Raw genomic sequence first — 15,850 nt, forward strand, 5'->3', positions numbered from 1 at the left:
TTTCCTTGAAATAGGTTATTTTAAATAATTAAGTGATCTCAAATTGCCACACTCTAAGAACTCTGCTACTGATGCAGGTGGTAAGTGTCAAAATTCACAAACACCGTTTCCAGCAGTTTCTTCCAGATTCTGAGGCATCAGAGTTGGCCACTAAACAAACCAAATACGTTGCTGTGAAGGGACAGAGCCAGACCCCGCTCACACAGATGCCAAACGGATGCTGCAAAACTCTCAGCCAGCACTCAACAGGAATCCCAGGAACAGCCAGCACGCCAACCTCACCTCCATGGGACAGAACTGCAGTCCCCACTGAGTTCTTCCATGAGCAAGGAGAAAGCACTGAGTTTTAAAATGCGTACCATATATTTCATGTGGTCAAAGTCCACATTACCATTCAAGCACGTCAAAAGAGTCGCAGGTTTTGTTGATCCTATTGTAGAAAGTAGGCTTTAAAGTGAAAAATTCTGAAGGCCTACAAATACTCAGCCCGATCGCTGGAAATAAAATGAGATCTTAGATTAAGCCAAGCTACAAAAGAAGTGCTGGTGTGAGCACTGACTTGTAGGCATCTATAGAGAAGGCTCCTTGGGTCCTGTGATCAGAGGATGCTGGAGCCGAGGGCAAATAAACAAACCATAACTAATCTGAAGCCATGCCCACTTGCTTTGATTGCAAAGCCAGCCTGAAATAGAGGACTGGACTTTCTGCTGCATCACAGTTGAGAAATGCTGCAAGAACAGAAAGAAAAACCAAGAGAACACAATCTTAACAAAGTCCCTCTGTTACTTTCTAGCTCCTAAAGCACAACATTTTCTAAATGGAACTTCCAAAAAAGAGATGGAAGCATTAGGATTTATTAATCTACACTGCATGGCTGAAATGATATCACCACAGCCTGTTCGGATCTATGCTGTGCATTTTCCCTGTGATCTGATCAACCTGATACCCAAAATCTAACTAAGGAAAGGATGAGAAATTTGTCACTCGGGGTAGATGAAAATAAATTGGTTTGAATGGCTCAACTAGACAGGGGAAATACAAAAAACAACACGAAAAAGGGAGGGAAGGAACAACTGTTCAAGTGCTCTGTATCTTCATCTCTGTGATGCACGCAGCTATAATAAAATCAACTTAACCAGGCAGAAGAAGGTAGAAAGTACTGAAGTACTGAAAACAATACGTCCAGCCATCTAGATGAAGCAAGTAATGCAGCTGAATACATCCAGTTCTAAACCACCACAAATATCACTGAACGACTTTGACAAAAATCCCCTTAAATACCTTTTTCTGGATCTGTCTCAGTGTAAGAACTACTTTTAAATAAACCAAGGGAAAGTCTAGTGAAAGAAAAACAGCTATTAAGAGGTAAATTTAAGAGTAAATACAAGCTATTTAGAAGAAAATTCATCATAAAGCTGTAGCTGTTATTATTCAGGAACCATTTACATATTATCATTTGTTATTTGGTGCTTCTGCCAATTGTATAAAAATATCAGGCAGGGCCACGTTAAGGACTGTGAGGTATCAGACATCTCATGCTGGCCTAACAAGAAGATGACCGAGGCTGGGGCTCCTCAACCACTCGATTCTGTGCTCGGTTGTTCAAAGCAACAATCATTTCCTCACCCAGCACCAAGAATTCAAAGATAACTCAGAACAGGCCGACGAAGCCACATGGCGTGCTGATGCCTATAGCTGCAGTCAGATGATGCTGGTTGCTATTCAACGGAAGCAAGGAGCTTCCTGTCACCAAGGCAAACATGAAGCGACTTCCATTTCAAGCCTGTGCAGTTACTGCTCCTCTAAAGATCCGCCGTCTAACTTCTATTCTGGTGATACAAACGTTATACAAATGAACAAGAATATTCAACATTCAATTTCCTTCTTCCCACTTCTACTCATCTTCTGAGTTCCCCCAGCTTTGCCTCCCAAAGAAAGGCCTCAGTCCTCCTTCTGCCAAGGAATGCTTTCACTCCGGACTTGGTTTCCTACCTGGTCCCAATGCACGTTTATGTATTTTATCTGACAGACAGACAACGCTTCCCATAGCTCAGAAACAGACTCCTGGGAAAAAGCAAAGAACAGCTTCTTGGGGTATCTGAGCAGCTGATTCCCTTACGGAGGGTTTTTCTCTTCATTCTCATCCTTTAAACAAGACAATAGAAAGCTTACCTATTGTGTTCATTTAACACTCAGTACGTGCTTATTAAAGATAAAAACGAGGTCTGCAAGCATATGCAGTGACCACCCTGCAATATTAACGCATGGCAGCAATGCCAGCACTGTGACAAGGAAAAGGCGGCCATAGAATCACAGAACGGCCAGGGTTGGAAGGGACCTCAAGGATCACGAATCTCCATCCCCCCTGCCACATGCAGTGCCACCAGCCTCCACACTTAATACCAGCCCAGGCTGCCCAGGGCCCCATCCAATCTGGCTTGAACACCTCCAGGGATGGACGGGGCATCCACAGCCTCTCTGGGCAGCTGTTCCAGCACCTCACCACTCTCTCTGTAAAGAACTTCCCCGGACATCCAGCCTAAATCGTCTCTCCTTCAACTTAAAGCCATTTCCCCTTGTCCTGCCGCTGCCGCTATCTACCCTTCCAAAGAGCTGGCTGCCCTCCCGTCACGCTGTGTCGGTGCTTTACTGTGCCCACCCCGCAGCTGCGCTGCCTGAAGCTCCGGGCGGCTCGGCGGGCAGACGGAGCAGCAGAACCAACAAAGCTCCTCACTGGAACGACGCTCGCAGAACCACGGTCCACATCCTCAACGCATGGGAAGAGGGCAGAAACTTTTACCAGCCACGTTTTCAGTAACGCTATCTCACCCATCCCCGAAGCGGTGTTTTACCAGCGTCCAACGGCACCGCCGCCCGGGACACGACGGGGCGCGCTCCTCCCCGAACCCCTCCGCACGGCCTCGCTGTGCTCGGAGCCATCCGTATCCAGCTCCACAATCGTCGCCCCGGGCCAAACCGCTCCAAGGAGGGACGGCGAGCCTGCCCCCTAAATCCCGCTCCCACCCGGGCCGCCGCCGTCCCACGCGGCACTTACTGTGTGCGCTGGAGCGGGAGGCGGCGGCGGCGAGAAGCGGCGGCAACGGCACAGCCCCGGCGGTGCGGGCGCGGCGGAGACGGCCCCGCTCGTGAGGCGCGGGGAGCGGCAGGAAGGGCGGTGTTTGTGCCTCCGCCCCGCCCGGCCGGGAGGGAAGCCGCGGGCAGGGAAGTAGTTGGCGAGTTACCGTGAGAAACTGGATCCGATATGGGTTGCTCGCCTTTAAGTACCTGCGGAATACAAAACGTCACAAGGTCCGGCCTCTGCGAGAGGCAGGGCGGTGTAGGACCGCTGAGAAGCTGTTGGGCACCGTTTGTGCAGCCGGAGTTGAAGGCTGTCAGTATTGAGAGGGACAATAAAAGGTTTTTTTGTTTTGTTTTGTTTTGTTTTGTTTTGTTTTTTGTTTTAAGCACGTTAACAGGAAATGGACTAGAGAGAGATTAACACTGTTACTTGACGGCTGCAGACACAAAGCAAAGTGTTCAATGTTTTGTTCATCACTGTGTTCAATGCGAGCTGTGGTTCGTGATGCTCCCGAAGTTGCGAGTTGGAGAATCACGACTGCGGTAATAATAGGCTGACGGCCAGCCCTCATCTTGTGCAGAACACGCTGCTCCAGCTGGATGCACGTCAATCTTCGGGGCTGAATGGGATGAATTCCACTGTACTCACAGAGGAAACAAGATCTCAATTATTTTTCAGCACTCTTGGAAATCTTCTAAGGCCCTGGTGGATGTAAGCTGGCAAGCATTGTCCCAGTTTTCAAGAACAGCAAAAAAAGAAGTGAATTTAACGAATTTAATCTCCCTTGGCATCAGTGTTGCCCATCCAGTTGACCAGGGGAAGCCAGCTGATGTAAACCATAAAAAAAAATATAAAAAATAGCGTGGACAACGGGTGGATGGCTCAAGCTCAGGGGTTGTACCAAGTGGGGTTACGTCAGGCGAGTGGCCAACTGCTTGTGGGGTTATGCAGGGCTCCATTTTAGGTCTAGTTCTTTCCTGCTTTTATTAAGGACTTGAAATTATACCAATTAGGTTTATCTACAGCCCTAAGGAGCTGTTGACTCCTTCCAGAGCAGAGGGGCCTTGGCAAATCAGAGGGCTGTGCAATAATCAACCATGTGAAATCTAACAAGACGAAGCACCTGACTGTGCACCTGCAGCGGGGAAAACCCAGCTTTGTGTACAGGGACAGGAAGCTGGAGAGCATCCCCATGGAAAGAGACCTGGGGGTTCTGGCTGACAGCTGTCTGCCTTGGGGTACATCAGGCCCATCCCAGGACTGTCCTCCTCAGTGCTGTGCAGCCTTACCTTCAGCACTTGCGAATAGTTTTGGATGCCAGAATAGAGGAAGGACATAATTGTTATAGAGCATACAGAGAAGGGCTGTGAACACGGGGGAGGGTCCAGAGAGCAAGAAGTGTGAGGAGCAGCTGAGGTCCCTTGGTTTACTCAGTCCAGAGGAGGCTGAGGGGAGGCCTTGTGCCTCTGCTCTCCAGTGACAGGATGGGGATGGCAGAGCTGGTCAGGAGGGTGAGTTAGGAAAAGGCTCTTCAGCAGAAGGTGGTGGGTATGGAACAGGATCCCCAGGGCTGTTGTTACTCAAGAAGTATTTGGACAACACTCCCAGTTAGAGGGTTTGAATTCTATAATCCTAAGGGTTTAAAAGCAAAAAGTGAGCTTTACCAATAAAAATGACAGAAGGTACCACCACCACCACCAGCCGCAGAGAAACAGGACAAAACACTGCAGCTGATAGCTAATTAATATGCTGAATTTTAAAGGAAAACATTAGAAAGCTAATTGAAACCAAGTTAAAGCATGAGAAGCTTAGGCAATAAATGACACAGAAATGGAAAGATCAAAACCTTACAGATTTCACAGTTAAAAGAGAAGGAATAAAACACCCATAAACTTGTTAAATCAGTATCTTTATTTATATAAAGTATTTGATCAGTGTGCTGAACCTGCCATCAGAGGCTGTTTTGCTACTTTTAGTAAAAATAAACATTTGAAAAAATTATCTTGGAGAACATATCCAGTATCCAAGCTTATTTTCTTGTAATCACGGTTGCAGCTTTTCATAACTATTGCAACTAATCTAACAACGGGTGCTCTTAGGAGGAAGGGAATGGTACCTCACATAGAATATCCCCAAAAGTTTATTTCCTGCAAGTGGCAGCGAGGTTTCTAAAATGCATCAGAACACCTAAACTCAGCTTGTGCCATAGCAGCGTGGTACAAAATCTAAGTCATCCTTCTCCATGAACATTCTGCAACATCAGCTGAGAATTACCTGCTTTACGAGTCACACAGCAAGCCAGTTTAAGTACCCAGATGGCCAGAGTTTAACTCTCAGAAGTTAATGTAGTAACAGTGAAGAACTTGTATCACAAACTTGTTTGAGGTAACTGAATCGACAAGACGAGAATGAAAACCCGGCTGCATCATGTATTGCTACATGGACCAACACAAGTCACAATTACTAGGCTATGATATTTAAAAGGGACATTGTCAACCAAGTTACTTTGTCTGGACACAGAATTACTGGAGATTAAGTACTGGAAAGTGCAAATTTTAAGTTCAATTTCTGCATACAGCTACCTCTTACAGAACCCTAGGCAGCCAATATTAACCTTCTGAATAACTTGCATAGCAATAGGGAGAAAGCATTAATTGCTGAAAAGACAGAAATCAGTGGAAGCTGTTAAGGCATCAGCTGGAAGCTCCGTTTTTTTTTTTTTTTTCTTCCTAATGAGTAAAGTTGAGAGTGTCCCTTTGAAAACTTTTTGTTACAACAGAAGTTAATTCATGTTGATTCCATTATTACAAGAAAGCTACCAATACAATGACTTATAATTGTTAAACATCCATTAGCATTATACACGCATTCAACTGATTTGTAAAGGAAGTAGCAGCAACATGGGATTCTAGAAAGTTGAATTTCTGCAGGATTTATTGGAACTATTATGAAAGTATGGGCAAATACATAGTGACTTTATGTTATTTTACGAGTAGCTTATGGTAACTATAAACATTATTGAAAATGCCTGCTCGTCGTCCTTACTCTTCTGGTCTAAGCACAAGTTTGCCAGGATAATCACAGTGCAGCTTGACTCAGAGAAATGACAACATTGTATGCCTTGGCATGTTCTACATAAAATCTGCTCGGTTTGCAGATGAAAAGACAGTTTTTTTTTGTGATTACCAGTACAATAAACTGAGATTGAAATATTAAACCTAATGAAATAGATACACAGATATATTTCAGAACAAAACATCAAGGACATCATTATACAATGCTGTCACTGTTTTGCACATTCTCTGAATACAACTTTGTTAGTTCAGAGGTTGCATAAAATTAACGCATGTATATAAGCAGCTGTAAGCCCAGTTGCTTTTCTGAAGGAGTGTGCTGAGGATAAACTCCCGTTGTCTTCCTTGTTTAATAGGAACAGAAGTTATTAGAATCACTGAGCAGATAGGACACACGTTGGCAAGTCTGTTCTGTAAGGCGATGTCACTTCTCATCAGTCGCTTTTCTGGTCCATCATTGTACTTAAACTGTTCTAATACCAATTTTGATCTTAATCTGTAACTAAGAGTAGTGGAAGAACAATTACAGGTGAACCACCAAACAGCTGTTTCAGTTTGAAATGCTGTCATGATGTTTTTTCGTGGTGGAGTATTCACATTCTTTTTTATTGCACAATTTGAAAATTCAGGTAATGTGCATAAAAACCTTCATAGTGTTTCCACTGCAACTTGCGAAACGTACATTTTAAATGATCTTAATGCAATTTACAAAATCTTTTTAAATGATCTTATATTTTTAAGATAAAAGCATCCTGAGAACGTTACAAAGTTCATTTTACAAGCCCTTCACTTCTACTATGCTTTATTTATCCCCATAGTTCCTAATCTGACATGTTTATTTTACATTTATCATCTTGGTGCTCTATTTCACAAAATATCTTTTAGTACAAAGTACACCATTGGCATTCAAGTAACCCAGCCTTACACCTAGTTTACAAATTAAACCTTTGTTGAACTCTCAAGTTCTGAAATAGGCCAGGAAAAATAAACCAAAATACAGATTCGATATTTTGGTCGAACACTTAAATTATGCAGTCTAATATTTTGGCCCCCCCAAAAATAAAATAAAATAAAATAAAAAAAACAACAATGTATCCTTTTCAATATATTTTCCTTTCATTTTAAACCAGATGTAAACGTACAGTACAAAGAGTGAACATATTAAAGTACTTTGCTCATTTTTTTTTTCTTTTTTTTTACTTCTGTAAAGTACTTAGGAAAACCAGACAAACAAAAACGTTAAGTGCTAAGAATGAGCTGAGTATCTTTGGGCTAAATAAAGTCTGGAAAAAATGTAAAAAATAAATTAGTATTTTTTTTTTTCCTCTACAGACATGCAAATAAATACTCTTTGAGGAGATTCTAATGCAATATTCTAAAGTTGTATCTTCCTGTACTACTACTTTTTCATCAAGACTAAAGCTTCACAAATAATCTTGACAATTTTAATAGGAAGATAATCCATTAATATGTACATATGTTTGTAAAGGGAGTGTCTAGGGTTAAAAATATATTTCTCTTTTAAAAGCTAAGTCTGCCATCCTGATGGCAGTGAGTGAGCTATGGAACAGAAGACAAGTCACAGAACATCCTTCAGTTTTTCATACCCTAGATCATAAGAAAGAGACCGAGTGAATTGAGGAGGTAAACAGCCTGGATTCCAGGAATGGAGACAGACAGTGGCTCACATTAATGTCTGCATGGCCAGTTTCTGATACAGTAGGAGTATCTACTAGAATAGACTGCTTCTTTCTCACATAAAAGCATACGTTTTTATTGTTGGCCAACTACACAAGTAGAGATACAGCTAAGGTTGCCACAGTGAGAGAATAACATTATCTAAGGTTCCCATCTGGACCTACTTTCAGAAAAAGGCCAGGTGTTGAACACAGACTATGTCCAGATGGCACACTCCAGGCAGGAACATAACTACGTAAAAGGAAGAGCAAACCACCTCAGAAACATCTTAAGTATATTATAAACAGATAATTCAGAGTCCTGTATATATTTTAGGCAACAATCAGAATCTGAAGTGACTAGAAGATCTATGTAATAAATATATTTAAAAAAAAAAAAAAAAAAAGCATCTTTGTGGCACAAGCTGTCATTGTACATCTGCTTTGTTGACTAGTTTCAGGAAAAATATTTTCAGGGATGGCAGAAGGTAAATGTTACACACTGTATTGAGAAAAAATATTACATCATGAATTTAACATCATTTTTTAACACTTCATTAAATGGGCTGAATCTATCAGGCAAGATTCTCATCTTTACTGTTCCATCAGCTCCACAGGAGAATATGTGATTTGCTGGTCCTGTTTCAATTTGCATGACTCCTGTCCCAATATTTCTGAAGAGAGACTGTCGAGAATGCTCATTGATGAAGGTGTGCAGAAGATTAAACGTAGACAGACTCCATACCTGAAAAAGCATCAAAACATTAATCTTCCATAATAATTACTAATAATTACCAGGATCTTAAAGCTCACTTAGTGATGAGTCACGGAAAAATTGAACTAGAGTACATTTTGTATTGATCTTTCTCACACTAATTATGAGAGAAAAGCTTTGCAGCAATCCATAATGACATGGTTATAGAATATTAATATTCATTTTGTATAATAAGGTTATATTAACTGAAGTGGAATGGATGAGGTAAGAACAATATTTCAAAACAAAAGTAGTGTATGTGAAAGTCAGTGTTCAGAACTGAATGTGACATCTGACCATTCCACATTCATGTGCAGTAGGGTTTTACGTGTGTTTTTATTATTAAGTTTACACAATATCATGATCTTCACTTCTTTGCTCGCTGTTCCCCACTAATACCTTTATGTTGCCTTCAGCAGATCCTGTGACAAAATACTCTTCTGTAGGATCGACAGCAATTGCTTTGACTTGAGAATCATGGCTTTGGAGTAACTGTTGCTGTTGCTTTTGGCGAAGGTCAATTATACACGTCAAGCCTTTTTTCCCTCCAGAGATTAACAGCTGATGTTTTGGAGCATATGCTAGAACAGTTGCTCCACTATCATGACAGACAAAAGCTGAAAGCCAAAGCAAAGTAATTTAAGTAAACATATTGTACTAATATTAGGTTGCCATCAGTTTCTAAAGTTCAGGATGGTAAAAACAATGGCTTTGAAGATGTAATGCAACTGATCACAACCTGTTAACTTCATTCAGTACCACATATATGCAAACCAAGACTCGTATCAGACATCCTGAAGTTGCAGTAGTCACAAATGAAGAAATTAACAGCTTATCCCCATAAGCTATTAAGCCTTGACCAGAAACAAGTCCTTTTCAAACTCTTTAATAATTATTATTTCAAGGCAAGTTTCCTCCTGAATTACCAGATATCTTTTGACAGCATTTTCCACTTATTATTTTCAATTTCCCAGTTTACAAATTTATTTGGATGTGTTTTACTACTCTGAATGATTATAATTAGTAAAGGATTACAGTTATCAGAACAAAATTCAGTATGTCTGAGACTAGATGCTATAAATCCTAATATGTGACATATAATATCTGTACTTAAGAGTTCAGGGGCTTCTCTTAAGCGATGTTTAGAAATTTCATGCACCATATAAATATGCCTAAGCATTCAAACTTACCAGGAGTTCACAACGTGACTCTCTAAGCCTAAACCTGCATTTCAGATATTCAAATTCAGTTCTTTTTCACAGCAGCAAAGTAGTAGTAATAAAATCAGTGCAACCCACCTAAGTATTTATTACATATGAAGAAGCACACTTACAGAAGCAGTTCTTGTTTACACGTTTAAAACACTGTGCAGTGCATTTGGCATAACACAAAATAACATAGAACTGAACAATCTTTGAAAGCAAAAATGCGCTGTCTGTTTAAGAGAAACACAGCACTAAGAGCATCCTTAAAAATGAGACTGAAAATAACTACATGATTATGAAATCTTGTTTGCATATTGTTTGTCAAACATATTCCTTAAAAAAAAAAACAAACAAAAAACAACGTCAATTTCCTAGAAAATTTGGTGCATTTATTCATGCAATTAACTTCAATTCAGAAAACTTCATAACCATGGCTTTTCAGGGCAGAATTTCCACAGAGGCAATGAAATACATAAATGCTCTTAAAAAACATTCATATTTTCCAGGTAGATCTGCAAACATCTAATGCTGTCTTTATGGTACCATTAGTGTTGAGTGGAGCCTCTGACTTAAATAGAGAGAACAACAGGAAGCTGGAGTTAGAACATGGATCCATATCCATGCAGACTTAGAAAGCCTGTTAAAAACTACTGTTTTTACCGTTTTATAGTTATTGTCTTCTGAATATGTTACCACAACAAACGAGACTCCCTCCATCTTTAAAAAAGACTGAAGCTATTAGATTTCTGGTTTTCAGGGATGTGCTTGCAGTACAAAGATATAAGAAATGGCAAGAAACCATTTATATAGAGCCTTGTATTATTTCTTGAGAATCTCTTCTTAGATTACAGTTACTGCAGGATGAAGAAAGTTGTTTTACTGTTTGTATTAAAATTATTTCCAATAACTTAGACTCCAATAATTTTGCCATGAGTGCAGATCCCCTATTTTATTTTTATTTTTTATACCGATCAAATATTTTCCTTGATGTATTTTACTTACCATGCACCAGACTATTTGTGGGGGAAACTAAAGTATCCCAAAGACAAATATTTCTGTATGGAAAAAAAGAAGTTTTAATTAAGTGAGTAATGCTACCAAGTATTTTGAATACTTGAATGAAGTCATAGGAACCACAAGGAAATTGTTTCAGGGATAAAGCACTGTAAACAAGCTTATAAAATTAGTATTTTTGGGCAGACTAAATCACTTTCATAGTTAAACATGCCTTTTTACTACTGGTTATTCTGTTCACAGATTCATATTGAGATTACAAGCTTTTGTAGCTGAATTAATTTGAATGTTAGCTACTCTCGATATTTCTTAATCCAAACATATTTTAAGTGTTCTCCAAAGTGCTATGCAGGTCTACCTAAATCTATCAATAAAAACTTTAAGACAGACTCATAAGGAACATGAACAGAGGTTTTGTGCTTCCTTATAAGAACACCTTTAGCATGGAAATGTAGGTGCAAATGTTGTGTTCCCCAAAAGAAAGAGGGCAGGAGTATGAATGTTGCTGTTAAATTGCATAAAGAGAATCACCAGAAAGCTGAAGCTGGACATGGGAAGGGGAGGGAAGAAAACATGGCACCATATCATTTTCATATATTATCAGAGTAATATTTTCTAAGTTCTTACCTGTTGTCAGAAGACAATCCAGCTGTGGCTATCAAAGATGATGAACTGATGAAAACAAAGTCATTGGCTGTTTTGTTATGGCACTGCCAGGTCTGAAAAACAGATTATAAATCAATAATTACAAAGACACAGATTTTCTGTCAATATGAGAGCTTAAACTTGCACAGGAAGGTGGGTTCTTTTGAATATGGTTTAAAGAACACAGGATATGAGACTACATGTATGCCTTCTGAAACTGTTGATTTTTCAGGGCAGTATATTTCCAGTCCTGATTTACTGATGCTCAATTCGCAGCTGATGATTACTGATAATTCTTATCGAACATTAGGGTTATTTCATCTATGACATTGAATTTTCTACTCTCCAGCTTTAATGGTATGATGGGAATTTGAGAAATTGTCTGTCAAATAGATTACAGAATGGCAACAATGCATTATTAAAAACTGATTAATACTGGTTATCAGAACAATCCCTGCCCAGTCCTAACATGTCTGAACAGGTAAGAAAATAAAAAAGCACAACAGAACTTTATGGAAGCAAGTTTAGTTTTCCACTTACCAAATATGGTTTTGGTGAGGTCCCTGTAAGTGGGCAACATTTCCAATTTGTTTGATATAAACTTATATATCCATCAGCATCAACAACTCCAAACTGAAATGAGATATAAATTGTAAATACTCATGTATTTGTTACACAGAAAATATCTCCCACAATTCAGAGAATGTTCTTTGAATTTGAAGAAAATGATGTTTCAGTTAATTTACAACTTTCTGCTGTGAGAATAAGGTAAACACAAAGCATTCTGTTAGTTACCTTATTTCCTTGATAATTGAACCTCATTCGAGTTACCCGGGAGTTGCCGCCAGACCGAAAACACGTGATTTGCTGTGCATGACCCCATTCAAACATTCTTACACTGCCATCTTGAGCACCCGTCAGATCTGCAACAGAAAACAGTTAACTGACCTTTCACAACATCAGCAGGAAGATTTCTTCTAAAATTTCAACAAGACTTGTACCAGCTCACACAATCCTCTAAATTGCTAAAGCCACAGCATCTGCCACAGTACATAGCATAACTGTAGGATTATTAAGTTACTGACGAAACTTAAACCCATGCAGTTCACACATTATTGAGCTGTACCTACTAATTACTTAAGAATTGTACTGAGATGGCACTGAAATATGAAATTATTTAGAGATACTGATACGGCTTTATCATTCTATCTCTCATGCAAGTCAAAATAAAGGAAAACAATATTCATTTGGTTTAAAAAATAGATCCCTTTTTGCAAAGGCTATTCTACAATATACAGTCTTCAGTTAAAGAAACACAAAGCTGAACTTACAATATGGCAATGTTGGATGAGAAGCCATTCTTCTGACATTATTAATAGCCTTCTTGAGCATCTGTTCAATAAACAAAATAATAGAAAACAATTAACACAGTACCACCTAACAAAAGCTTATTGAATACGAATAATTAATCATGTCAGATAATTTGTTTCCTATCAGAATTCCTACTGAAAGCAAGTACTGCTTTTAGAAATTCTGAAGATAGTTTCTTCCAAGACTAGCATAGATGTTAATACTTTTGCAGCTTTATATATTGTGGTAAATATTAATTTTTTGCTTCAGAGACTTATGGATCCAAGTATAAACACTCCTTAGGCTGCAGTCTTACCTCTTTTCTTGCCAATTCCTTTCTGATTCCATTAAATTTATTGGAATATTCCTGAATATTGTAAGATAAGCAAGAGAGAGGCAGAAGCATGTAAAGAAAGAGGTAAACAAACTTTAACAGAAGTAAAGAATAGGAGGGAAGATATTAGTTCAAGTCTAATTAATGTACTGTAATTGACTGAAAAGTAACTTATTTATTACTATTCGAGGCCTTCTAGAATAAGCAAAATACCTAGTAACTGCTAAATCAAGTATTATTTAAAAGCATTTAATAATTTTGCAAGTATACTTGCAATAGATTTTCCTTTTGTTTCTAAGTTCTAAAACTTTTGCTCCTAAATTGACTTTGCTTCCTAAATTCAACACTTTTGTTCATAAATTCCCCAGCTTTTCTTTGGGTAAGACACACTACCAGGAATTCTGTTTTTCCACATTGGTTTAACCTCTCACTGTCTTGAGTTCAATACAAGAAGAGAACTGGAGACATTAGACAAGGAAGATTAAAAAGTCATCAAATTGAGAAATCCAATCCACAAAACCTGAGCTGCAAAGACAATGTGGGCATTTTTCATCAGGGAAATGCACCTGGATTTTCCGTGCATGCCTCTTCCCCTTGCTGTATCTCAAGATTATGCTTTCATTCTTTTATTTCCTGCCTATATTTATTTCCTTCTGTTTTTTTCTGGACATCCTTTTTTCATTGGTTTGTTCTGTTGTTTGTTTTCTTTGTTTGGTTGTTTCAATTAGCAGGATAACTGCTATCCTTCTAATCCTTTGACTGTATTTTGGAAGCAGATTCAGATCATTCTGTTTTCAAAGCTTCACTATTTCTTTAAGAGACAGCCTTACGCCTCCAGAAGGTATAACAACACATAAAGACAAGCTTTTAATATGAGGGTTTTTTTTCCATTTGTTTTCTATAATTACTTAAAATCACAAACCAAAAAAAAAAAAACAAAAAAACAACAACTTAAAAGGTCTGGTAAAACAGTGGGGACTAAAGCAACCTATTAGGTTCTAAGACAAGATATTAGAAGATAATACTCTTCAAACAATGGCGTGTACATCAGTCAAACACTTTGCTCCCTAAATTCACTGTTTATTTCCTTATGTAAGTGAAAAAATAATGTTTAAATTATTCAGGCTTATTCTACTTCTTCACCAAAATAAAAGGGCTGATCTGTTTCACAGATAACTTCAACCCAGAAGTCAATGGAAAGCTTCTTGCTTAATTCAACAGACAAATAGATATTACTATCTCCTAATCTGTATTTTTTCTATACTTTTTTCAAAAAAAGCAAACTTGCAGAGACTTGTCTTTCAAAGACTATCCTAATGCAAATCCTTGGTATAGCACCTCTCACTCAGAAGACAAATGCATATCCTTTAACTATCAGTGTAACTAACACTTAATACTGCTAGTTCTGTTTCCCCTGTAAAGCAGCTGATGGCTGGAGTTGGGTGCTTTGTGACTGAATAATTAAAAAAAATACATTTGACCCTTGGTTAATAAACCGTGACAAATATTTGTGTCAGTCATACTAGCTTGAAAGACAAGCTGTTCAACAAGATGCCAAGTTTTAATAGAGCCGACAGTTTGCACTATTTACTTCGGTGTTCTCTTTGAAACATCTACTGAGAGCACTGTGCAAACACACTCAGCTAAAGAATCTAGTGAGCCTCTTCACTTACCTTGTAGGAACTGAGTAAGTAGAAACAGTGAAGACTAACAACTGAAAAATCTCAGAGCGAATAAAATGTAGTTAACTGACTAAGTTAGTTTCCTGTGTTGATGGAAATGAACCACGGATAACATGACTAAAAAGACAGTAAAGAACAGCAGGCTATGGATCTACTAAATGAATTGTAAATCATGGAAAAGATGGGAACAGAGATCAAAAGCAGTATGTGAAGGAACAAAGTACCAAATAGTAGCAACAGGATGTTTCCTTTGGTGAAGCTGATTTTCCTCTAGATTTCAGAGGAATCACACCATTTTCTCCCAAGAATCCCTATATCTTCCTTCATTTACTTTGTCCTTCATTCAATACCTTTGTAACCCCTCCCCTACAGGGGAGTTGTGGCTGCATTCCCTGGTTGGTTCTCTACTCCTCTGCCAGAGTCAAACAGAATGCCAACCAAAACTTAGGTCCAAAGATTAACAACAAATGCATTCAAGAGAAGCATAAACAGCTATCTTCAGGAAAGAAAGTTTTGCAACATATGAAACAGAAAGCTATATAAGAACACTTTGCATTAATAGATTATGTAATTAGTACGTTGAGAAATACAAACAAAGACAAACAAACTGTATATAAACACATACACATATATATGTATATGTACTTATATATGGAATTGAGAGGAGGAAGTGGCAAACCTTCCAGAAATAGTTGCAGATGACACCTGATTATGTCACCAGAACTGGAAAATTGTTAACTGGGATAGGCAGTTTCAAAATATAAGATAGAGATGTTGTAGGTATTGTAACAGCATTGTTTCAATGCTAATTTCTCATTCACTCCTCCCACTAATCAAACTAAACTGTTTATATAAATTAAAAAAAATAACGTATGGCTCTTTCATTCTACCACGCTTATCAGCCTGCTCTAAGCTGTAAAAAGATATGAAGTGCAGCCAAGTCATGACATGCAGTTCATTCAGTTATCCAGGCCAGCTGCACATGTATGCTCAGATAGCCTGAGGGATAAATGTGTCTGGTATGACCACTTCAGCAT

General features: G+C 38.8%; 2 protein-coding genes across 6 annotated transcripts in view; both read right to left on the bottom strand.

Moving 5' to 3' along the window:
• Positions 1-3,004, bottom strand: part of TNFAIP8 (TNF alpha induced protein 8) — a 46,584-nt gene extending 43,580 nt beyond the window's left edge. The window contains exon 1 of one of the 2 annotated variants that reach the window (XM_085213188.1): positions 2,853-3,004. In XM_085213188.1, coding sequence (XP_085069314.1) covers positions 2,853-2,940 — 88 coding nt within the window. In that variant the 5' untranslated portion in view covers positions 2,941-3,004. The other variant, XM_085213190.1, reaches the window with a different exon arrangement.
• Positions 3,005-4,969: 1,965 nt separating this feature from the next.
• DMXL1 (Dmx like 1) overlaps positions 4,970-15,850 on the bottom strand; it is a 75,204-nt gene continuing 64,323 nt past the window's right edge. For all 4 annotated transcript variants that reach the window (XM_085212872.1, XM_085212871.1, XM_085212875.1 and 1 more), the window contains 7 exons: positions 12,779-12,839; positions 12,243-12,370; positions 11,988-12,080; positions 11,430-11,521; positions 10,791-10,843; positions 8,983-9,200; positions 4,970-8,574 (listed from right to left, as the gene is read on the bottom strand). In XM_085212872.1, the coding sequence (XP_085068998.1) occupies positions 8,350-8,574; positions 8,983-9,200; positions 10,791-10,843; positions 11,430-11,521; positions 11,988-12,080; positions 12,243-12,370; positions 12,779-12,839 (870 nt within the window). In that variant the 3' untranslated portion in view covers positions 4,970-8,349. The remainder of the gene's footprint in view (positions 8,575-8,982; positions 9,201-10,790; positions 10,844-11,429; positions 11,522-11,987; positions 12,081-12,242; positions 12,371-12,778; positions 12,840-15,850) is intronic.

The sequence above is a fragment of the Meleagris gallopavo genome, chromosome Z (genome assembly GCF_905368555.1).
Source record: "Meleagris gallopavo chromosome Z, MGAL_WU_HG_1.1, whole genome shotgun sequence".
NCBI lineage: Eukaryota > Metazoa > Chordata > Aves > Galliformes > Phasianidae > Meleagris > Meleagris gallopavo.